We start from the raw sequence: 25754 nt of genomic DNA on the forward strand, positions 1-25754 counted from the left end.
GGAAGGAGTAAGAGGATGGAAGATTAGAAGACAATGTGGTGAAGTCAGCTGCAATAGGACAAGGAGAGAAATTGCTAGATGCTCCTTCTAAAGAATGTGGGAATTTTACTGACAGTTGACAGATTCCTCTATTCTGTGGACTGAAAGCTGATACAGCCAGCAGCTCTTCAGTCCCCCTTGTGACTCAGGTAGTGCTGGTTCTCTGGATTGCTGTTTTCAGAATTCCTAAACTTGCTCTTGGTCACTTTTAAGGACTGATCCAGACCAACCACCTGTAGCCTGACAGCAGTGATGTAAATTGCTTACAGTGTAGTGACTGGTGGTTGTTCCTTCTATGCATGTACATAATTTTAATAAAAATATTCCCTGCAAGTTGTGCCTCATTTAAGCTAGGAGAAGATTTTGGGAAGTTAAATGAATTCTATTATGTCCTCTCCAAGGAATAAAGAGGACCTTTAACTAAGCCTGTAGTACTGTGTGTTGTTCAGCATCTTGGGCTCCAAAGTCTCAACTGTGAGTTCAGCTTTGTAAGTAAATGGTTGCTGTCCTGGTGTAAACTGTGTGTTTCACACTTGGTTGCGTCATTGAAGGGATCTTGCCTATATGCACATGTGGTGCTTGAACTCTTAGATTTCAATTTAAATTGCTGACTTGCAAAATCTTTTTACTGAGTGTCAGCTCCCTAATGGTTTGTTTAGATTTATGTCCCTGTGTTAGGGTCCTAGTAGGTTCTTTTTGTAGACCGTATCGGGAATCTCTGCCACTGAGGGTTTACTGTCTGGAGAGGGTGGGGAGATTATTACTTATCAATGAGAGTTTTTAAAAATGAAGGACTGGAGGATTTAAAGGGATGTAAGCTCCTTTGCTGCTTACCAGGCCCTGACTTAATTTTCATTCTCAAACTTTGCTTGAGGTAAGATTAAGACTATGGATGACTACAGGACGGCTTAAAATGTTTAAATAACACAGATGCTGATTGAAATGTTAATTCTGAATAGCTTTGGGAAGGGATTTGGTTTCGTGAGTGGACCCTGAGGTCTTCCTCCTGCCTGCAGCTCCTCTGGTGGGATGGAATGTCGCCTCTACCCCTTCCCATTGGCCTGGCATGTTTGTCCAGGTGTCTGCCTCTTTCATAAAAGACAAGGATTGTTGGACCTAGCAAACATTCAGCAAGTGCTGCAGCAAAGAAAAATGAGCCGACGTGCTTATTTGGTGGTTTTACTTTTGTGTCTTGGGTTAATGTGCCCTCTCGTAATGGGAATTTTTATGGACAAGCTTGCCAGCAAGAAGCGCTGTGCTGATGACGACTGTGTCTGTAAGTAATTTTGTTTTATTTTTGAGGATAAAATAGCCTCAAAAATGACAGTGGTGTTTAGTTATATGCAGTAGTGTGAAGGAAAACTACTCTGCTTATTTACCTCTTATATTTGTGTTTGTCAAATTTAAATTGAAGTGGGAGGGTTTATGTGGAATGTCACATGCAGTTTTACTGTAAAAAGGGTTTTGTAAGAGACGGTTTTCACTGAAGGGTAAATGTAGAGAGATGGATTGTAATTTTCACTATAATGAAATAGCACATTCTTAAGCTGTTGCTTCGCTTACTGGAGAATAGAAAAAAAACCCAGCAAAATGAATTCTTGAAGACATTAATTTCAGGATTACCTATTATTATCTGTAGAAGGGGTTTTATATGTGCTCATAAACCATACACTTATTTATATTTCTCTCTAGAAGAATATATGTATTTAATTTCGTCCACATTCTTTTTCTTTTTTCCTAGACACCATTTCCCTTGCCAGAGCAGAAGAGGATTATAGTGCTCCAGACTGCAGATTCATTAATATTAAAAAAGGGCAGTTGATTTATGTTTACTCAAAACTAGTGAAAGAAAAAGACTCTGGAGAATTCTGGGCTGGAAGTGTAAGAGGAGATTCTTGTGTATATAAGCAAACCAAAAGTAGAATAACGTGCGTTTCTGTCAAGCAATGGATGTTAATGCTGAGCTTTTGTGGAGTTTAAAGCAGCAACTTAACTTTTGAAAGTGTATGTTTAAATTGAGGATTCTTAAGTGTTTTAAACATTTTTTGGTAATGAAGTAACTGTATGATAATTGTGAGCTGTACCTTGATGGAAGGGCTCAACAGTTCTTTGCTGTGACTGCTTGCAAAACTATGGAAGAGAAAGCATTTATCGCAGTTGGTCATAAACCCCCCAAATTTAAGGGAAGTGAAGATAAATGTTAGCTGAGTTTAGAAAAGATTTCAAGATAAACTATAGGCGGTATTAATTTATTCAAAAAGGTCTGCCTGTGTGAGAAGGTGCGTTAATGCAGAGTAAGAAACACTATTAGTAACTGCTGTTGACTAAGTTACAAACTAGCTCAAAGCAGATGAGGACTGTTTTAAGGTACCTAATTATACATCTCTTTGCTTGAAGGTTTATGGAGAGCAGTATGAAGACCATATGGGAACAGTTGGTTATTTCCCTAGCAGTTTAGTCTCAGAACAACATGTCTATCAAGAAGCAAATAAGACTGTTCCTACAACGGTAAGGAATTTGCAGAAGCCCAGCTGGCTACATAGTTATACTTGGCTGTGTAATGCTAATTTGCTGTAAAAACAAATCATGATTGTGGCATTTGATTGTAGTATATCACAGATGCTTAGGACTCCAGTCTTCGGGCCTTTATACAGGCTAAGAGCCTCAATAAAATCACTAACATAAGCTGTGATATTGCAGGCATTACTAATGCTGCTTTATGGGCTTGATCCAATTAGAATTCCCATTCATTTGAATAGTTTTCCTTCAAGGCCATGGAAGTTTTAGCCAAAGCTGCTTTTTTTCATCTGAATATTTTCCTGTGTCCTTTACTAATAGCTACAAGTATCGTATCTATTAATTGTAAATATAGATGGCCACTGTCATACAGAACTGATTTACTGAAAGCACACTTGCTTTCTCTTAAAGTAATTGGTACATCAAAAAGCTGAATTAAAATGCTATAGAAAACATGTTAGTGTTCTGTGAGTAAGACTGTATTCCTGAAAGGGTGATGGTCCCTGATTATGTACAGTAATATCTCTTACATCAGACAACTCGTAATTTTACTGAAGATCTGAAACACTTCACAGAGGCATGGTCCTTTCTCAGAGGCTGGTATGTTTTGGCTTACAACTAACACACACTGCTAGCTTATTTCTATGCTTAAGATAAAATGAGTGGTAGGTTGCCAGTAATTATCTCCATCCATATTGAATATTTAGCTATAGGCTGATTTGAACTGCATGACAAAATACGATTAGCGTGTCAAACCTGAAATCATTTATAGTGTCTTTAATCCTAGGTCCAGATTATTAGATGGGTTTCATTAGCACAGAGGATATAAGTTAAAGGAAGAATTTTGTTTCATGTTAATTGTTGCTAGGTTTTGCGTTATAATGTGTGAGACAAGCTATATTTAAAAGGAAATGTGAATCTCTGAGTGACTGCTTTTCTTGACACTAAATTAGGTTATTCTGAATTTGGCCCAGAAGCATTACAGCAATTAATTAGTCACAGAACATGAAAGAATTTCTAAACTATGTTTCTAAGCTCTTTTGTCAACAATATGACAGCCAATCTGCTGCATGGCAAGCTGAACTGGGAGCAGAGGTAGGTCAAAGTGATATTTTAGACTGCGGTCTGACTTGGGATCCAGTTGAGCTGTTGTTGGGCTGCAATGCAGAACTTTAAGTGGAAAGTAATTTTCTTTCGTAAAACTAGTGACACGGACTTTCACAGTCGTTTAACTCTTACTTCTCATTCTTAATACGCAGGAGCTTTCCAATGAAAATTAAGGGCAATATAGCTGTATTCTTTTTCTTATTTTACAGTCTGAGCTGTAAATGTGACCTTAAAGGATCTGACTCAAAGTTCACATTTTAAATGATCTACAGCACGTCTTGACCAAATTGCTTATGGGCATGCTGCTTGCTCCAGAAATATCCCTTAACAGTGCTGTTTTATACAGAGCTAGTGCTGCGTGCTGCCGTAGATGTTTTTAATGCCACCAGCAAATCAGTAGCTGGTATTTGCTTGCAGCTCTGTAACCTTCCCCCAAGCCACTGGTAATGTTTTTGCCTTGCTCTTCTGGCCTTGTACCTGCAAAGCCCAATATTGGTGTTAGAATGGATTCTTTTGAGAAGGAGTTGTCACTGATGTAATAACCAGTTTCTCCACCCAGTCCTTCTCCTGCCCCTTGTGTGTAGTCTTACCCAGTCCTACCCCTTGTCTCTTCATTTGTATTAGGGGACCCGATGATGCCCAAAAGCTTAGCAGTTAATCAGCATGCAGGACCTACCCCTGATTGAAACAGTGGGTGGCACACACAAATGGTATTGCATGGAGGAAGAACTGATGGGGAACTTGATGGAGAAAAGTACTGGGGGGAGGGAGGGTGGCAAGAGGCCTGAAAGAGAATGTTAGTTTGGGGGCCTCTGTGTTTCTCACCTTCCTTTTACATTATTATTTTTTTCTCCAAACCGCAGCTTTTACTGTTGGAGTCGATGTATGCCATCAGCTGTTCATTAGACCCTGCTAATAAACATCTCTGCCTGTGAACTTCTCCCAGCACCCTTTTGTGCAACGCAGGGTAGTCCATATCTGATGGCTGCCATTTGAGCAATATATCTCAAGAGATTTCTTTATTTTTTTCCCCAGTGCTGCTACTTCTGAACCATTGAATCACACTGAATAGAATAGACTCGCCACAATAGACTGTGTACTACAAAGCAGTGTTTGATTGCTTGTCTTCCTCCCATCACTTAAAACTGGCTATTTGCTGCCTAAGATGAAAGTACTTTCATTACCCGTAAGCATCTGCTCTGAAACAGCTCCCCACCTTCTGCCTCCACTGGACGGCTATCTGCGATACGCTGGTCTGATGTAGATGTTGTACAGTTTGAGCACCACAGTGTGATAATTCCCTGCAGCAGAATCAAAATCTACATAGCCATATAAGATAATAGCAGGAAGTTAGATGGAAGCAATATGCTATAGAAATCTATCCCATACTGTAAGTTTTCAATCAAAATACTGGCATTTATTTTCTAGTCACGGTTCTCCATAGCAAGCATATTGCCTGGCGTCTGTCTAAGCCATCCTTTTCATGCATGATGGGGAACTGTTTAAGGATAAAGGGTTACCTGGACTTATTAGTCATATGTCTGGATATGGGAATACAAAACAAAAAAGGGACATTTCATTTGAAATCAGGGAAGAGGTGGTGTTTCCTAATTCACTTTAAAATTTATGGCAGGAACAAATCATCCCAGCTATGCAAAAGGAGTCAAAAGATGAAGGACCATTTTCCTTTCCTGAATTATGTGAAGTTAATTTATTTATAGAGAACATACTTTGAGTAGTGTGTGTATTCAGTGTTTGCATCTACTGATGTACCTTTGGGGGATGATAAAGTAACAATAATCCTTCAGTAATCTCAAGACATCTTTCCTTTTAACTCTCTTTCAGGACATTGATTTCTTCTGTGAATAGGGCTGAAAGCAGTCAGATAATCTCTCGGCTGCTACCAGAAAAAGCTGACAGGAGGAAACCTCAACTCCCTGAACACACAGCCCTTCCTGTAATAGATGTTTGTAAAATGAGTAATCCTTCTTCAGAACAAGAAAATTTTTGTTTAAAGGGAATAATTTGAGATGGGGAAATAGTCCCAGACAGAATTTGTTCTTTAGATTTTTTTTTTTTTTACCTGCATATACTTTGTTCTTGTTAATAAAGCTAATAGCCTTTGAGTTGCTGTAAGTCTGTGTGGTATAAATATTTTATGTATAGGATAACCTGCATTTATGGGATGACCTGCATTTTCCTGTCATAACCTTACACCATGTATTAGGTATTACAAATACCTTCCTTGGATAAGCTGTCTGTGACTTGCTGGAATAAAGAATTTTTATTGCAACAGCTATCCAATAACTAAGAAATCACCAGTAACTATATATAAACTTCGTCAGTATGTCGAAAAGACTCTCGCACGTTGTTTGTGCTGGTACAGGGCAGGTTCAAGCTGAAGCTGGAGCATGAGGTTGTGTGGGATGGTGCCAGGCATGGCATCCTCTGGCTTGGAGGGAGTGACAGTGCCCTGTTGCTCCCCTGAGTGCTGGTACAGAAGGTGTGTAGCCTCTCCTAAATGCTCATAGAACAGGGGTGGGTACTCTGCCTTAGCAGCTTCAAGTTTCTTCTTTTGGGAGCCTGACAGTGGGTGAAGATCCTTTGGTCTTGGAGAATGCCCGGTGCCTCAGCTGACTGAGAGCCTTCCAGAAGAGCAGGGATGAGCACCTGCCAGTGTGGCAGCCAATTGGAATCAGATGTTGTCTGCCACCTCTTGCCCCCTGGGGGGCAAGGCTGGGGAGGAGGAAAGGACTGCCTGAGGCATAATGGCAGTGAGGGTGCCTGTCCTTTGTGCTCATCTCCTGCTCCATCCTCTACTGCTTCCACCCAGGATGGGGTGATTTGTGGGGAGCCATCAGCTGAGATTCCTGCCCCAAGACTGGGAATTGTGTCAGGCAGTAGTAAGTACACCTTAGGCTGAAAGTAATCGTTTGCCCTCTGCGCTGCCAGTTTGGCCACAAAAAGTGAGTTCTGCAGGTACGTTTTCCTTATTCTGGAGAGGCTGAATGACAGAATATTTTAGAGCTAGTAGTATTTGTCAAAGACCTCTAATAGGGTTGTCTGTAAACAAACAGCTACTTTTTAACCAAGAAAGTGAGTTTTCAGCTGGATCCTCCCACTCAGCACAGCTGTCCAAGGTGTGGTGTTTGCAGTGGCATACATTCACTTTATACAGGCCTGCTGCTTGGTGGAAGTGCACCCCACGCCTGGGCACACGGTAGGAGCTGTGAGGAGCAGAATAGCAGTAGGTGTTTGCAGACAACACGGAAAATACATTCAGTTGCCCTGTGGTTATGAATAAAATTTGTCAGGTGAGGTTTAGCATTTGCTATTGGAAAACATGTTTTTCCCCAAATCATCATCTCATATAATTTCTTACAGTTATTAAGCTACTGTGTTCTACATGAATGTGTAAGAGGCAGGTGTAAAAAGGTTTATATACTTTTCTCCACAAGGTTGCCATCCTTTCCTTTTCAGTTACAGTGCAGGAGTTCCAAGCCAGAACCGGGCATTCTATGGTATGAAGTATGACCATTGTTTATAGTAATTGACATTGCACTTACTCCTTAACCCACATCCTCGAATAGAAAAGCTTGCTAATGTAATTGGTTTCAGCTCCTGTTTGCTCTTTAACCAGCTTGTGTGAACTATGGGTACTTCAGACTGCAAAACAACTGAGAGAAGAATACAGCCTGCTGTGAACTTTTCCACAGTTACAGCAGGACTTGGGCCATCGTGGCAGAATGTGGGCAGAATATATTTATTTCTCTTTGCCTTTTCCCTGGCTGCACTGGGCTGTGGTGATATCTTCTGTGCAGAAAATAACTCTGCAGGCTTTCAAGGGGCATCAAAGTCTGTCTTTGCTACTTGAAAATCTAATTCTAAGGGAAGTCAGATAAGGGTTCGCTTTCTGGTGTTCATAAAACATCTGGCTGTGAAGAAGCATTATACTGGTAAAGATACTTGTCTACTGAATTAAAGGCTTCAAAGTGCAACTGTTGGATGATCTCCAATCTACTGAAGTTTAAAGCACCTTTTGTCTGCACAATGTCGTAGGCACTAGTTTTATACATTTACATTGTGTAAAAACTGTCATCTCACAAGTGGTGGTGACCTATGCCACAATCTGAACTCTGGTGTGATGGACTTGATAAATTTATAGCTTCATCCTGTGACATTGATGGGATTCTTTTTCTAGTTGTCCAAAGGAGAATTGTGACTTCATTCACTCATCACCAGAGATGTGACACAACGAATGCAGCAATTCCTGATCTTTATGGTCATTACCTCTCTGAGGGCAATCTCTTTGCTGTAAACTCTACACCGAGAAGATGTATTGGGTAGATTCACTTTGCAAGGGTTTGTGTGTGTACTCAGAAGAGTGGAGAAGTTGCAGTCTGATATGGTCTTTTCACTCTAGAGAAGAGGCACAGTCTGTCTCAGTTGTCATTTTATTGTAAATTTCACAATGTTTGATTAATTTAAAATTCCCATTGTTGAGGCTTGATTACTACTGGAAAATCTCTTGGTTTAGAGTAAAAGTCTAAGTTTCTACCCTTTACAAATTTAGGGGAGCGTGATAACTCTAATCGTAACAGCACTAGCACCAAAGCTAAAAAGGTATTTTCCCAGAAATCTGGGGGAAGTGGAGAAAGGAGAAATGGCCGGGGAGCACAGAATGCCTGGTAGAAAACTTTTGAGTGCTTGCTGTTGACAGCATTTTGAATGTGAAGTTGACAGTTAAAGATCAATAGTTTTGACACTGAACACAGATCTGCTTTCTGCATTTCACATTCTTAGGTGAAGCTTGTTTCGGAACAACACAGCTTGCCGTTCAGCCCCCTAAGTGTTCATGTTGTAGCGTACCTGTCTGAAATAAACAGGAACTGACTTTCAGCAGAAGGAGAGGAGAATCAATATTGTGCTAGCAGGCAATGGAAGAGGCTTTTGATTTTCTAGTTTCTTTCTTTTCCCTCTATAGTCAATATTGTCTTTGCAGTTTCTTTATAGAAATCACAGCAGTTTCACCATTACTGCTCCAGTAATTTGTACATGATATCTTACATGCAGTGTATGCTAGTTATATGACCAGATTTTATAGTCTGGTTTTGTTAAATTTACCCTAGCATAGGGGAAATATATGCACAGCTTGATGCGTATTTCAGTTTTGCGCTTAAACAAGGACGTGTAGGACTCTTGATGTGGTCTCAAACTGCAGGCTGAACCATCTCATTCTATCTATTCAGCTGAAGGTAGCATTAAGTTTTCAAACTTAGGTGGGGATTCCAAAGCTTTTAAACTAACCCGTTGAGTATTTTTCAGCAAGGTTGACTTTGAAGGAGTGTAATACTCCTAAATCATTACCTGAAGTAAAAGCTCGTAATGAAGAAAGTTTCCTGGCTGCAGTAGGATATGATTCTTGTTTTGGCGACGGAAGCAGTAGTGTTCGATGAGCGCAGGGTGACATCCAGCGGCTGCCTTCTGCCTGGCTAGGGGAGGACCTGGCTGGTTAGTAGCACTACAGAGACACACACCCCAGCCAGGAGAGCATCGGGGGTCTCCTGCCCAAAGCAGGGTCACACTGAATCCACATCAGAGTGCTCATAGATTTGCCAAGTCTTGAAAACCTCCAAGGGCTCTGGGTATCTTGATCCTTAATTAATCTCACAACAAAAATTTTTCTTTCTTTCTTTCTTTCTTTCTTTCTTTCTTTCTTTCTTTCTTTCTTTCTTTCTTTCTTTCTTTCTTTCTTTCTTTCTTTCTTTCTTTCTTTCTTTCTTTCTTTCTTTCTTTCTTTCTTTCTCTCTTTCTCTCTTTCTCTCTTTCTCTCTTTCTCTCTTTCTCTCTTTCTTTCTTTCTCTCTTTCTTTCTCTCTTTCTTTCTTTCTTTCTTTCTTTCTTTCTTTCTTTCTCTTTCTCTCTTTCTCTCTTTCTTTCTCTCTTTCTCTTTCTCTCTCTTTCTTTCTTTCTCTCTCTCTTTCTCTCTCTCTTTCTTTCTTCCTTCCTTTCTTCCTTCCTTTCTTTCTTCCTTCCTTTCTTCCTTCCTTTCTTCCTTCCTTTCTTCCTTCCTTTCTTCCTTTCTCTCTCTCTCTTTCCCTCTCTTTCTCTCTCTTTGTCTTTCTCTCTCTTTCTTTCTCTCTCTTTCTCTTTTTCTTTCTCTTTCTCTCTTTCTCTTTTCCTTCCTTCCTTCCTTCCTTCCTTCCTTCCTTCCTTCCTTCCTTCCTTCCTTCCTTCCTTCCTTCCTTCCTTCCTTCCTTCCTTCCTTCCTTTTCTTTCTTCCTTTCTCTCTCTCTCTTTCCCTCTCTTTCTCTCTCTTTGTCTTTCTCTCTCTCTTTCTCTTTCCCTTCCTTCCTTCCTTCCTTCCTTCCTTCCTTCCTTCCTTCCTTCCTTCCTTCCTTCCTTCCTTCCTTCCTTCCTTCCTTCCTTCCTTCCTTCCTTCCCTGCAGAGCACCTCAACAAGGAGCCCAGATCCTCAAGAACCCCCTGTTAGTTACTGAGGGGCTGGTTTTGTGTCCCCCTGAAGCTGTTTCTTCCCTAGCCTGAACAAGTGCAGCTCCCACAGCTTCTCCTCTCAGAGTCAGTGGTTCCCTGTCCACCTCACAGTCTCTTGCAGAACACGCTCAAGTTGCACAGCAGCAGCAGGCTAGGTTTCTGATTTGACTTGTTGGTAACAATAAGGATGACTGAGTCGATGAAGGATTCACACATGCTTATCTAATTTTTACTTGTGATGGCACTAACATTTTACACTGGAGATTTTTTCCTAATACCATACACAGCTGTAAGCATCTTGTTATCTGTTCTGCTAGTGATAAACATGCCTCAGGGCTTACGAAAGATGACAGAGTTCACTCAAGGCTTTCCTGCAATGTGTTTCTTCCACAGAAAACATGTTCTTGCCACAACTACTTTGTCATGCCAATGCACTGACAATGAGAGAGCTGTGTCCTTAAGCGAGCTGGTGCTGTGGCAAAGAGTGAATTGTTAACAGCATGTCGGCCCGCCCAGTACAAGAAACTTCAGTGACAGAAAACAGCAGGTAGATGGTAGGTGCTTAGTTCCTTTCCACACACAGGCTGCAGTACGAGGGCTCTGAAGGAGGGGAAACAATATGCTTAACTACCTTGATGAAGAAATAATCAGAGAATCATAGAATGGTTTGGGTAGGAAGGGACCTTAAAGACCATCCAGTTCCAACCCCTCTGCCATGGGCAGGGACACATCCCACTAGATCAGGCTGCCTGAGGCCCCATCCAACCTGGCCTTGAACACCTCCAGGGATGCGGCATCCACAGCTTCCCTGGGCAACTTGTTCCAGTTCCTCCCCACCGTCATTGTGAAGAATTTCCTCCTTGTTTCCAGTCTAAATCTTCCCCTCTCCAATTCACTATGGAGGGCTAACTGCAGCTCTTCATCAAGGGTGGCATGGGCAACAGCTGCTAAAAAAAACACCACCTGGGGAGGGAAAAGTCGGGAGTCTATAAAGACACACTGAGGGAGGAGGCTAGGCTGGCAGGTAGAGCAAGTGCAGGTGAAGATGAGATATGGATAATTGGTGGTCGTGGTCGTGGTCGTGGTCGTGGTTGTGGTCGTCTGTGTTCTGCCTTTTTCTGCTGTGCAGAGTATTTTATTTGAACTGGCTGTTGCAAGAAGTTAGCTTTCTGATATGAGTCTGAAACCTCCCATGGCCTCAAGTTTTAAGAACCCTTACTATGGGGTAGCCAGGTAGGGAAAAGAATAGCTGGAGAATATTATTGCTAATGCTGGGGCCTGAGCTGATTCTTAAAATAGAGCTTGCTATTAAATTATTCCTAATTTGCCTTAAGTTACTTGGAAATACCTGATGTAAGCTGACAGATGGTTTGTCTTTCTTTCCTTTTCTCTGTCAAAGGAGAGATGTTTTATCTTCCATTGTCTGACATTGATCTGTGTGCAAGGTTTTTTGCCTCACAGCTTTCCACCCTGGTTGGTTTTCTTGAACTGGTGTGTATGGCTGTGCAACCACCCTTCAGAGGTGACTGATGGATTTGTGGAATGAAATGGCTTTTAGGTTTAGAAATGTGTGTTTTTTTTCAAGAGTGCGTGGATAAAACTGCTTTGGGATGGATGAATAGTGATATGTCAATACAAATCACAAGGAACCAGGATCAGGCTGATTGTTCTTTGTGCTCAGACTGAAAATACAGTGTCAGCCCCTGAAAAGCAGGAGCTCAAAATATATGGTATTAGATGAAACTGCATGAGTATTTAGTAAATAGTTTTGAATATATATGCAACATATATACAGCATCACTTAAACAAAGGTGTGGAAGTCTCTGAAGAGTGAAAATGCTACAGGGTACTTAGTTTTGAACAAGCACACAAACAATAAAGTTTGTCTTACATGAATATGGTGGGAAAGCAGCTTAAAGACGGCTCTCCTGGCTGTATTGTAATGCTTCTTTCCACTGCCCATGGTTAGGCCCTCAAACAGTGGCAGTGATGCTGAGAGGACTTCAGCAAAGATTTTTTTTCGGAGAGGAGGGAATTCCAACAAAAGGAGATTGGGCTCCACTACTGTACTTTTGCTGCAAGACTGTGTATGCTTCCTTAAGGAGTGGACTACATTTGGGTGTGTAGTACCCAGCTCTACTTGGGTTAGGCTTTTTTCCTCCCATATGGCGTACTCTTTGAATGAAGTGTGGAAGAGAAGAGCTGCTAGTCCATCTGCTAGTGGCTGTGTTGGACTAAAGCCCACACCAGTCATTATCCTGTTAGGAATCTATCGGTTTCAGTGATGTTTTGTTGGCTGAAGGTTGCTCAAGTCCCAGACAGTCTTTCTGGAAGCAAGACCTGGAGAAATCTCTCTGCGTGCCTAATAATCCAGGGGCGTGGACACTCAGCTGTGATACAGGGAAATCCTATTTCTAATTCATGGTGACTGAAACTCTGCCTTCTACTTGTCCTCATTTCTGAAGGCTACTATGGTATCGCTTGGAGTGCAGAATAGAGAAACTCCTACTTCTTTCTGAGTTCTAGTGGATTTTGTTGAGTGAAATCTGCTCTGGTTTTTCCAATGAATGGCTTCTTGTAGGTAGTGTAACTGCCAATGCAATCGTTTACTCTTCACTTTGGAAACAGTGACACAGCTTTGTGTAGAATAAATGCATCTAGCTTTATGCTTGGGTTCTTCTTTAGGCAGTCTCCAGCACTTTGAGCTACAAAGGGCAAAATTGCTAGCACTGGTCTGATGTAGACTCAGGCTATAATAATATACTGTACAGCATATATTGATCATGGTGCCAGCCAAAGCATTGAACTTCCTTGTATCTTCTTCGATATGCAAATGCTCTCTGGAGTATTTCACATGATGTGCTTTGAGAAGTCTAGAAGGAGATCCTATAGAGAAATGCTGATCTCTGCTTTAAGGATATCTGTAAATATCCTCATCATTTTATATTGCCCTTTAAAAATAATAATTGCTACTGATTCAAAAGGCAGCTCTGAGAAGAGGGACAAAGTAACTCCTGTGGAAAGCTGAGAATAAAGGACTGCAGACATATGTAAAACAATAGGAAAACAAGATACAGAGTCACTATGAGGTCTTTAATGTGTCATCCCACTACACTGACAATTGGGAATTGCAGAATTAGAAATTCTTCATTTGAGCTGTAGCTCATTCTCAAGACTGTGCAAGTAGAAAGGTTAAGCAATGCATGGAGGAGTAGACTTTACCCAAGTACCTGCTACAGACCTGTTTCTCATTTTGGCCTCTTACTGTCATGTTGCCCTTTCCCCTTGACGTGTATTTCATCTTGCTAAAATTAGTATTTTAGCCTGGATTTTGTGAGAGGAGACAGTGAATGTCAGAACTTGGGCATGGGATATTTCGTTGCAAAGGTACAATAGTAAATGTTTAAATTAATTGTCTTAAGGGGTGCTCTATCCTCTATGATCCTGGTCTGAGAAAAGCTCTGAGATTGCTGCTGTGACTGAAAGCAAGAGCAGTAAATACAGCGTGTACTAACAGGTAAAGTCTTCTGGGTCAAATGATACAAAAGAGAGTGAAAGAATCGTGGACTGAAAGGAAGTAGTGAGAGACTGTGTAGAGGACTGAGGCAAAGAGATGCCTAGAACATCAAAACTGCTGACCAAGGCAGACCTGACATGGGAGATGGCCCAGGCATGGTGAACAAGGCATGGATGTTGCAGTTTGTGCATTCAAGAATACAGCCATCTTAGATGACAGATTAATCCCTGTGCTCCTTGTGTTTAGAAACTATGGGTGGATTCTTCTTTTACAAATTACCTCGGTTGCTTTATGAACTTCACTTCTGTCATTGTAGCTCACTCTTAGCATACTTGACCTATTCCACTTCCTGTGTTGCAAGGATATTCAACGTGTGACAGGTTTAGTTACATTCACACAGTGCAAAATCATGTCATTCCAAGCTGTGGATGTGGCTCTTGAAAGCTTCTTGGCTATGTGAATGTGACATTGTACCTGGTGTCAATTAGCTTTGTCTTTCAACTCAATAAATAGACTTTGCAGTGCACTACAGTGTCATAACTATGATGCTCACCACTTGGTTTTAGCTAGCTCAAGTTTTGTCTCCTTATGCTGATTTTTGCAGTACAGGCAGACTTGTGGATCTTGTTGTTAACCTGGAAGAGGAGATCAGAGTGTCATGTTCCAAGTGCCATGCTTTTCAAGGGGAAAAGTTGCATGTGTGGGAAAAGCCTTATGTCATTAAACCTAATCAAAAGAGGGAGGGAAGACTGCAAAATTGCTGTCCCTAAGGCATTACCACTACCTCCTTCCATGGGGAGACGTGGTTTTCTGCCAGAACATGTTCAATATGCTTTCACTAGCTTATGTTTCTTTTGTACTATAGAATTGTAAGCAGATGCTATGTGTTCTTAAGGCTTTGAACTGCCACCTTTTGTTCCAATTACAGAGCTCTTCTCAAAACCCTATGCTTTTATTTTTCCTTTTGTTTTAAGGGTGAGAGGAAAGTGCAGAAAGTAATTATTCAAGGATATTCGGAGCAGCCATGGCAGAAAACTGATAATTCTGTGGTTTAGACTGTTAAGATAGGTCATCCTTGGCAGCATATATATATGCAAAGTGTAAAGGCAAAATATGCTGTTGAGCGAATTCTTCTGTTAACTTGTTTTCATTTGTGTGGTTTAGACACATTTGGGCACTAGGGAAATATTGAGTTGTTTGGAACCTCATACAGCTTCTTAGAAAATGTTAGTGTATGACACCTTCTGGAGTTACTTCAAGTTGCTGGAATATGACCAGTGAACACATTCCAGACCTGACCTGCGAGACACTCTTTTTTCAGAAAAGTAGTGTTGTGCTAGTATGTAGTTAGTGGAGCTTATGGAGAGGAAAAAATCATAGCAAAAAAATGCTTCTTGTGACTCTTTCTGCAAACATAGATACTGATTGTTTCCCATCCTCTACCTGTCAACTAGATACCACTATGTCTGTTTATTGCACAATGAGTAATGGATATGCTTCCTTAAGCATTTATTATGCTGTGGATTTTACAGCTTTACTCTGTTCTACCTTGAGCTGATGGTGGCACTTTGGCTTTAGCTGTTCTGAAATTTAAATCTGGCAGTAGCAAAGCCCCTGACTGCAGGGTGCAGGTAGTGACTTTCTCGTTCTGTTAAAATTGGTAACTGCTGATGACTGGTTTTGTGTGAAGAGCAGCTGGTGTAATTGAGAAGACTGGCAGCTTTTAAAGCATTTCTCTTTTTGGGCAGCACTGAGCAGCGTGGATTAAATGTCTTCATGGTGTGATGGAGCCTGTTGCTCTGGTTGTCAGCTAGTGTTGCAGTGAAACTTAAAGCAGCATTTATGCGTACTTACAACACCACGGTCATCTTAATGTGACCATAACAGATTCCCACCTGTAAGCCAGTCTTGTTGGTTTCTTCATCACCTTGCAGGCACAACCTGGTGCATTTTCTCTGAAATTCTGGACTCGGTGTGTTTGAATTTTTCATCTATTTCAGATAATTTATTTTATAAACAAGATAAAGCTACTTGCAGCCATCCATTCCCATTGATAGACTAGGGAACAAACATGCAAAAATCACCCCTTGTTGGTTTTGGCTTGCTCTTTGGGAGAGTTGGAACCTTGTATCCACTCCTGCACTGGGGGTTCCTGTGGTGTACGCAAACTACTATTGCTACTCTATCTCTACTAGGAAAAATAAAAGTCGTGTTTCAGCCACTAAGGAGAATGATGGTGACACTGAATAGCACTGCTAGCTTATGCTTTAAAGCCTTTGACTTTTGTACCCCTTCTATCATGCTTGACAGCGTCATCAAATTCCTTCTCCAGCAGAGTTAAAAGATGTCATGTAAGAGAACACCCTGTTGTTCTAGTTTGTAAGAATGTCTTGCGTGTCTTGAGATCTAAAGACAAGGAGAAACTGTTGGCCTCTTGTCATATCCCACAGTATCTTCACTGAAGCACTACTGAGATTCACAGAACCACCCTCAGTCCCTCTACCACACAAAGAACTGGTTTCTTCAAGGTATAGCTTGTTCCACACATACCATGAACAGTTTCTCTACCGACCCCTTCTTTGTCAGCATGGATATCACTGGCATCTTACAGGAATACTGACTGCAGAACCTACAGAAATACAATCAGCTGTATTTTCTAACCCCAAACATATTCTTAAAAAGATATGGTTTAACTTTTTCTACAGCTGGTACTTTCTCCAAACTAGAAGTGCCAAGATGGTCATGATGTACATGTAGAACTGACCTCTTCCACTTTTGTCATAAACAACTGCAGAGAAGAGATTTTAAGTGATTGTACTACCAAACAGTGCTTTCACAAAGCTGGCTGCAAGCCCAAATGTTCGCAGGCTTTGACAGGTAATATCAACTACCCCCTTTGACTTTTGAGGAAGATGCTTCTGTTTTAATCTTGTCAGGCACCTTTTTCAATAAATTGCTCTTACTCTTGTTTCTGATCTTAGCTGATGAATAAGAAAGAACTGTTTGAATGTAGAAGCTATTAATCCTTCCAGAGGAAAAAAATCTACTTCATCCATTTTGAAATGACTGTTTTCTGTTCATCAGTCAGTCTGGCTGAACTAGAAGAATTGGTAAATCAGCTCTGAGAGAAAGAGACGTGGAATGGGTTTTTCTGCCGTGTGGAGGCACAGATTACTTGTGATCCTCTTACTGGGACTGCACTGTTGAACCGCTAATCCAGCCCTTCAGAGATTTAGCCTTAGAGTAGCCTTAGTCTCTGTAGAGTAAAGGATTTGCTTCTTGGTCTGATGTACCTAATCTCCTTTGAGGAAAATAGGTAGAGATCCCATACTGCAAAAACCTCCTTCTCAGTCTCTCTATTACCACAAAAGGCTGTGAGTAATACATAATTAGGAGAAGATTTTTGATTGCTGGTGACTAAAATTTTAGGGGGCTCAGTGTTGAGGGAAACTCAATTCAGTAATACAATATTAAAATTTTGTGATTTGTTCTGTGACGCATTGCTACCGCCATCCCACTGTGAGCTAGTTTAAGGATTTCTTCAAGGCATTTCTTCATAGGCTATCGGATTAACAGTTAAGTTCTGGCTAGCACATCTAGTGTTATTGTCCTGCTTGTGCTGGAGAGTCACAAGTTAACAGACTGTTTCTCTGAAATGTTTGTGTTGTGCAGTGCCTTAAACGTGCATTTTGTGGGCTCTGGTTTTTTTTCATTTTTATGGCTCTTAATGTGGCAGTTCATGAACTTCTAGCTTGCACTGCTGCTGTGAGTGGCTGCAGAGGCAGTTCCAGTAAAATTTGCTTTTCTTTGAGTACATGAATATAGGAATATTTCAGGTTTCCTACTGTCACAAGCTACCTAGTTACAAAGATAATGCTTTAATTTGCTCACATAAGTAATATGCCTCAGCCATGCTACCTGCAGTCTGTCCTCTACAGAGTAATACTGTGTAACAATTTCAGAAAACACATTTGAATATCATCTGTCTTTAGTGTAGTTGGATTTAGTGCTTGCCTTGGGCTCTATGTGTCCTTGCTGTTCACGTTTAGGGGATTAAATATCTTCCCAGGTGCAAATGAAGGTCAACATTGTAAACTTACTGCAGGTGGTAGTACAGTAAATAACTAGAAGGCTTTTGGAAAATATTGACAGAATGCCCATTTTGTTCTGTAAATCTAAGTGAGATTTTTATTGACTGGGTTGCACTGTTGGAGCTTTCCTACCTTAAATTCTTCAGGAGTCAGAATTGATTATATGACCTTCCAAATTACAGTTCATGAGGTTGAGTAAGTACGGCCCAAGCACAGGGGAAGAGTTCACACCACAACTGCAGGTTCGCTTGGTTTGTTGACTCATGGATTCCTGAGTGCAAAGAGTTGGAATCTGCAGATGTGGAGAGGAACTGATGCCATTTGGTCTTTCTGTGTATTGGACGAGGCCAAACTCACTCCACCTAATTGTCATCCGTTTTCATCATTCTTGACATTAGTCTGACATTCCTCTTTCAAAGACGTGTTGAAGGCTGGCAATGTTAAGAGTAACTGCAGATTTCGTGCTGGCAAGAGCTGCAATAGGGAGGCCTGCAGCACTACGCAGAGCTGTACTGGTAATAAGAATCTCAGAGATTTGCTGATATGTGCAGCCTAAAATCTCTTCCTGGATGTTTCTCTGTAACTTGCTTCCCACTAGAATAATTTAGTTCTTAAGATCATCAGAATTTCATGGAGCTGAAGAGGATTTTCTACGGGAAATCAGAAGTGGCCATTGCTGAAGATTTTTGAGACAATGGAACACATTTCTGTTTGACCTGGTGTTTGAGAACAGAGATAAGATTTATTTGGGCACAACACCCTACTAGCAAAGTAGGTTGGTTTAAGGGTATTTGCCCTTAGAGTAGGCAGGCTGCCGAAGGTTCATAATTACTTTGCTTTAACCTGTGGATGCCCAAGAAAGGCACTTTGCAGGCTATTGCAATGTTAATGAACCCATAGCTCTCAACACCTGGTGCACTAGTTTACTGCCTATGAAACTCAGTTTATTTCAATCATGTGCAGGTCTGCCTCCTCCAGTAGAACTGGGGATGGGTACACGGTGTGAGTGCTTGGACAACTTCAGTTTAAAGGAATTAGGCCTAGGGTACCTGCAACTTTCTTTTGTGTTCTGGCTGTATTTGTGTGACTTTTTTTTTCTTTTCCCCCTTTTCAGTCTATGCTTCCCTTTCAGCCTGTATCCATTTTGTCACAGCATCAGTCTCAGCTGCAGTATTGATTTAATTCAAGGAGATTAATTCTGACTCTGCAGTATTAGGACCCAATAAGCTGCTTATAAATGAAAAGATCTCTTAACAGTCTTTCCATCAAATACATGATAGAGGAAGGAAAGTCTGTTAGGTGATACAGTGAAATAATCACGGGATTGATTTGGGCTCCTTTTTGTAAAATAATGAACCGGCCCTTTGCAGCACCATTCCTGGTTCAACTAGGGGAGTGTGGGACTCACTAGGTTTAGACCTCTGTGAACTGGGGCCTCTTCAGAGCAAGGAAAGTAGCTGTTTAGACATAAACCAAGAGATGCTAGAACTGGATATTGCCCTTGCTGCTCAGGTTTTTGGTTTTTTTTTTCTGTAAAAGGGAATTAGGAGAAGGGAGTGAAAACTATGAATGTGTCATTGATTTTTCAGAGTGGTTGGGGATGCAGCTGGCCAGGTTATGTAGAAAATGGGTAGATCCCAATGAAGAGTCTTCTAAGGCTTGAGTTAAGCCTTAGATATTTTTTTTTAATTTTTATTATCCTAAATGTATGCAAATATTCACTTCTGTTTATCAAGTCCAGACTCTCTACTCTGCCTATAAGACTAACAGACATGAAAGAAACTGTAGTTAAGGACTATTAGAAAAATAAAGAATTATTGGAGGATGAAAAAACAGCTGCTTTTTTGATAATATGCATCACCTTATTAAATAATTCTTTGTTGTGATCTGCATTTGTCGTGTCATGTTTTTATGCACTTTCCCTTTTGATGAGGTTGCTATCACAGTTGATGGTCATACATCAAAGTCCGTTTCTATTTTATTTGCAGTTGTTTGAGATTCTGCATACACAAGCAACACTATTTTTGTTGCTGTTGTTGCATGTCAGTTAAATGGAAATTATTTTCCCTCAAGGATGGTGTGTAGATGTTGAAGAGCTGAAGTGAACAAGGAAAAAATGCTGAATTATCCTGTTTTTTAGAAGGCTCCAATTTAAAATTTAGAAAAGGATAGCTTATTCTTGCAGATTTCATATGTGCACTTAATCTTAGATTAGGTTTTGTTCAGATTTTAATGCATTGTTGTACAGCAGCTACCATGGCTGAAAGAACTGTCTTTACCTGCCCCTCCTGTTTAAAAATGAATCAGGGTAATAGCAGATTAAAAGTGCTTATTTAGCCCCTTTTTTGGGAAATTTTACTTGCAAGACAGAGAGTGACTATTAAGCCTAGCTCAGGGGAAGATGCAGTGAAATGGGCTCATTGGAACAGGCTGCCCAGGGAAGTGGTTGAGTCACTGTCCCTAGAGGTCTTTAAAAGAGGGATAAGTAAAGTGCTCAGGGATATGGTTTAGTAGTGGACAGCTATGGTTGGACTTGATGATCTCAAAGTTCTTTTCCAGCCCAATGATTTGAGAGAAAAGAGTAGTTTTTTCTGAATTAGCAGGTACCAAGAAGGAAAAATAACATGTTACAGGAGGAAACCCTCCCTCCGCTTTTATTATACATTGATAATCATTTTGCTTTTATTATACATTGATAATTGTTTTGCTTTCTTAAGATTGGAGCTTGAAATTCCCAAAGAAGGTTTAAAGTTTTGCTTTTCAAAGCACATAGCAATTGCATCTGGAGGAGTAACACTGCACTATAGTTCTGTAAGAGAACAGATTGATCTTGGTGTTGTCAAAGTCATAGGAAAGTAGGTAGAGAAACCAATACTTCTTTCATAGTAGTTCTAGGGTGGGCTGGTTTGTTTGTAATCTAAGCTATAATTTGGAGTAACGTGTTATTAAGAGGGTTGGGTTTTTTATTTTGCCGTGTACAAAATATTTACGGTTAAATGAAGGGAAATAATACTAAAATTTTGGTTTATTGTGTAAGCCAGATTCTTACAATATGCTGAGAAAGAGTTGTGCTGCTGAGGCATCTGAGCCACTTAAGTAGCGAGGTAGGGACTCTCCTGCTGGGCATGGCCAACTGAGGGTGTTGTGGTCTTGCAAAGAATTGCTGCAGGCAGAGCTGGCACTTCCAAGTTCTAAGTGTCAGCGTGATGTTACACTGGTCTTAAGCAGTGTAAGACTTACGAGGCCACTCTTGCCACACTAGGCATGCCACAATATGCAAATGAAGTCAGTGCCAGCAAAAATCCCTAGATGGCCTTGGCTTTACTAAAACTCCGAAGTTCTTCAGACTCTTTTCTTTTAACTCTATGTAGCGGTATCCTCAAGTAGCACTACTCCCTCTTAAATGTAAGCTTAATGGCATTATGATTTCCAGAAAGAACAGCAGTTCTGTTTGAAAGCCTGTGTATAGAACTCTAATTCTTTAATTATATGAGTGAAAATGGCAAATTTGGGGGATTTGACTCTGGAGAAATTAAAAAGCACTTGGCTGTAGCGTGCTAAAATTTGTTTGCTTATTTTTTAGAAGTATTCAACAGCAAATATAACAATGTGCCTTAGGATAAAGTGAAAGTCTTTCTAATTTGTTTGGTTTTGTTTTTCCTAGTTTTAGATTAGCTAGATTTTAGAATTGTTTTGCCTGATACTTATTCTTAAGGTTTAGTAGCTGTGATAGTTAGGCAATGGCTTTCATGTGGGAACTGCTGTTGTGGACTCGCGCTACAAGCTGTGGTTTTCAACAAGCAGTTCATGCACTACCTGTATGATTTGTAGATAACAAAATACCGTGAAAGAGTGACTGCTATGTTATAAGGCTTTCCAGTACCTCTTTCCTTATTTTTTCAATTTCAGAGCCTGAGATACAGTTAATCTTGCAGCTTTTGTTGTTGTAGCTTGACTGCCTTTCTGAAGTCCTTTAGGAGAAGTTTTGCTTGATTTATTTGCCAAATAAAATATCACTGTGAATGGTGAATGTTTGAGCGTAGCATTTTATGCTTACCACCTGAAAGGCATTGTACCTGGCACCTGGTACTGGTTTCCATTTTCTTCCATGAGTGGACTACAGACATTCCTATAAACAAGCCTCTCTTTTTAACCAAAGAAAATCTTAGTAATTCACCCAAAACAGAGGAAATGCAGCTAGACTGTCGACAACAGTAAACAGAAAGGCAGGTGTTTTGAATAGAAGGGCTGCAATACTTGCTGTGTGTAGTGTCTCTTTTGACTGTGTTTTTCTCCCTTCTCCATTTGAAAAAGGTTTGTTTGCACCTTCTTTCTTATTTCCCCCCCAATTTCTCGAAGTTACCACCACTAGGGGACAGCAGCATAGGGTAGAATATTAAAAGGGCGGGAATTTGGGGGGTTTCTAGCTCTGACTTAGCACCTCAGTGGGAGAAGAAAGAGGATGGACTCTGTCCTTATCCCACTTCTGAGAAGAATTGTGCTCAGGGCTGTATGAAGAGAGGGTTCCTGGGTCAGTAAGCCGGTCAAGCAGTTTGTTACTGCCTGCTCCCATCCTGATGTCTTTAGGAGGTTTTGCTGTCTGACTTTGACACAATTAATTACTGTGTTTCTAGAATACTGGACTCATTTTCAGGGAAGAGCTTGTTTTGCTCAGTCTAATTCATCACTTATCAGTAGTGCACTAGATAGAAGAGGCCTTGTAACAAACTCAAGTTCATCTCTACAGTGACTCAGATGAGATCTGTACTGGGGAAAGAATTTTCTCTTGCAGCTGTGGAATGTCTAATGTGGTAGTGGAAGAGCTTCTTTGTCTTGCACCTCCACAGGTATTTTCCATGTAACATTGCAAGCTGCTGCCTTTCAGTGTTAAAATTCTTCAGACGTGTGCACAGAAACCTTTTCAAGGCAGTGATTTATCTAGGACTTGATGTTCTACCAGTCATGTGGGTTTAAAACCAGGCAATGTCAACAACTGTGAATAAAACTCCATAGATATTTGAGGGTGAAGGCAGCATTGGACTGTCTCACTTCCTACGCAATTAAAATGTTCTTCCTGGGCAAAGGCATGAAACCGAGGAGATGAGGTGAAAAGCTTAGTTTTGAGATTTTTTTTTTTTTTTTCCTGAGCTGCGTCTTGTGTGTAGGGAAAAAGGGCTCCTGCTTCCAGGGCTGTCAAGGTTTGTTAGATGAGGCAATGCAGTCATCAGCTTGGAGCTGAGTGGGTGATTAGTTGCTTTCCATCTAGCTGCTGATGGGCCTTGACAGCTCAAAAAGTCTTATGTAAACAAACCTGACAATTAAAATGTGCTTATTGATCTAGTTGAAAGAAATGCAGTGTGGTTTTTTTTGAAGTCTAGTTTCTCTGAAGTCTGAAAAAAGTTTCCTTAAATTCATTCTTTTCCTGGAAATGGGTCTGTACACCTATGTCCTCTAAACAAGAATGGCTAAAGCAGTAATGAGGCAGAAAAACTTTTGTCTGACAACCTAGTTCTTTTACTTCAAGATTGATTTTATAATTTTTTTTCTCCTTTCACACAGGTATGCGTTCATTCTTTTTCAAGGTGTAGGTGTGGCTACAGATCCTAACTGAGCAGGATTGCCTTAAATATTAGACCAGTTCAACATTTGGGAGAGGAGAACGGGAGTCAGGGTAGGTTTTGCTCAACATACTTCTCAGCCCCTTAGTTCTTCCCTGTCTGTTTGCCACTTATTAGTTTTAGCAAGATTGGCTTTCCACCCATGGAGCAGTAATTTAATTCTAAGCACTATTTATGTATTTTAATCTTACTGGCAATTTGTAATGTGTTAATTTAGAGTGGAGCCTTTTCCCGAATTTCCCCCATTTTCACGGACCCTGGAGGTCTATTAAACTGTTTGTATCCCTGTGATTGCAGCTACTTCATTGGCACAAAGCATTTAGAGTACAATATGAAAGGTCAGGTGTACAAGGCTTTCCTGAGAGCATTTCAGGACGAATGAATTTTACTTGGGGGAGCAGAAAGGGGGAAGGAATGGGAAGAGAGGAGGGGTTGGAACTTAAAGGAGTTTTTAAATGCTGAATTTACAATTCTGTAATTACAGCTGCAGAACATTCATGTAGAATGAGAATGTGTTTGATAGACGGCCTGCTGTTATAAAGCATCTGTACAAGTGTACAGGCCAGATTACTGTTCTCTGTCAGAAGGTATGCACACCAAACAAGTTACATAAGTCAAGGTTATCTGTACAGGAGGTCCTAGGATTTTTTTACTTGGAGCAGGAGTGTTTCCCACCTGCAAAAGCATTTCTCTGACATGAGGCATTATCTGTCATGATCTGAGAGGTCAAAGAGAATGAAACACAACCACATTAAAATGAAATTAATATGGTGCATATCTATATCTAAAAAGCCTTACTTAAGATGATTTCACAGTGTGAGTTAAGTCTGGGATAAAAGTGCTAATTCAAGTACTGGTTGGGAATTTTCTGGTAGAGAACAGCAATTTTCTTTCAAGTATTTGTAACTCAAATCTGACTGACCTCTGGATGCAAGCAACACCTTGTCATGCTTTTAATGACAAAAGGAAGACCCAAACAATACTCCAAACCCAAGTGTTCATTACTTTTGTAATTACTTGGGACTCTTTCCATGCTGTTTGGAAAACAGAATTTAAGTCCTTGCTTTGTTTGCTTGAGGATTAAAGCATATGGGGGAAACAGTCTTGGTGATTATGGTGAAGGCCATTCTTATTCCCTCTGACTTTAACCACTATTTCCATCTTGAATATGAGAGGAATTTTTACTAGAACTTCATAGTTTTGGAGGAAAGGTTTGTTTGGGGTGAAAAAAAAATCAGGAACCCCCCCCAAACACCTCAAAGTGTGCCCAGAATACCAGGCTTTGCCTTCTTACTGTCATTGTACACCATTTGAATTGAACTCGGTTTCTACCTAAGATAGGTTTACTCTGCAGAGTTGAACTGTAGGAGAGGAAGGGAATGCTGAGAGGCTGCAGGAGAGCCGAGGAGCCACGGGATGGCAGAAGAGGCTAAACCACGGGGCAGCGCAGCAAGCGATGAGATGAAATGTACACCAGCTCCTTGCTAATACCTTCTTTCTCAGGAAACAAAAGAGAGGAGACAGGGGGAAATATTTTTGTAGACGTAGTAATAGACCTAAATATCCTGTGGTCCAGCATGAATCACTGCAGCAGAATTGCATTGAGACCAATAATCTAATGCAATTATGAGGTGTGTTTTGAATAACACCTGGGTCCAAAAGCACGCTTTAAACGTTGTTCCTTTTTTGTGATTTGTGTCTTATAAACAAAGGTAAGTTATTGCCTACTTTAAATAAGGTGAGATGGGAAAGAGATCTCTGATTACTTTCCCTTCTGTGGTGTACTGAAAGCTTAAATATTGGTATTTTAATTGGGTTAGGTAGTGGCGGTTGTGTGTGTGGGTCTCTTATACTCCGAACTCTACTGCCTCTCACATCACTGTTATATATATGACAATTTTATGTTGGTACTTCAGGCTTAAAGCTTTAAAGAAAGAGGTAAAATAAATTTTCCAATATGCATTGGGGTTTCCTCTGGTGGAGCAACTCTGCATTCACCTCATGCTTCATTTGCTAAGTTGGTTTCAATCAGGTATTCCTTTATTTATAGCCAGTCATATATGTGCTGCGTTTGACTTTGCAGCTCATTACTTGGGGGTCTCTGCATTGGTCTAGTGCCAATGAATTCCCAGCTAGCCGTTCGGCTGCCAACTATGAAGCAGGGAGATGAGGTGAGGTGTGTGGCCACGTCCCTGTGAGGGTCACACTTCGGTGGAGGCGCAGTGTTGTCCCCTCTCTTGCTCTCAGTGTGTCCTGGGGTGGAGCAGAGCACCTGACACACCTCTCTTTTGAGTTGTGTTAAAGTTGCCTCTTTAACTTTTGATTAACCTCTGCAGCACATCTTCTGTGAACATCTATCTGTTAGTATATA

General features: G+C 40.7%; 1 protein-coding gene across 2 annotated transcripts; it reads left to right on the top strand.

Annotated features, from left to right (window-relative positions):
• Positions 1-789: 789 nt before the first annotated feature.
• On the top strand, positions 790-8153 carry OTOR (otoraplin). Of its 2 annotated transcripts, none has more exons than XM_054063059.1 (4): positions 790-1315; positions 1781-1920; positions 2437-2547; positions 4699-8153. In XM_054063059.1, the coding sequence occupies exons 1-4, from the start codon at positions 1069-1071 to the stop codon at positions 4711-4713; spliced, it is 513 nt and encodes a 170-aa protein (XP_053919034.1). In that variant the 5' UTR covers positions 790-1068; the 3' UTR covers positions 4714-8153. The 2 variants fall into 2 exon arrangements, with proteins under 2 accessions (XP_053919034.1, XP_009554798.2); XM_009556503.2 differs by having other exon boundaries at positions 5509-8150.
• The last annotated feature ends 17601 nt before the right edge of the window (positions 8154-25754 follow it).

This window comes from Cuculus canorus, chromosome 3, assembly GCF_017976375.1.
Source record: "Cuculus canorus isolate bCucCan1 chromosome 3, bCucCan1.pri, whole genome shotgun sequence".
Classification (NCBI taxonomy): domain Eukaryota; kingdom Metazoa; phylum Chordata; class Aves; order Cuculiformes; family Cuculidae; genus Cuculus; species Cuculus canorus.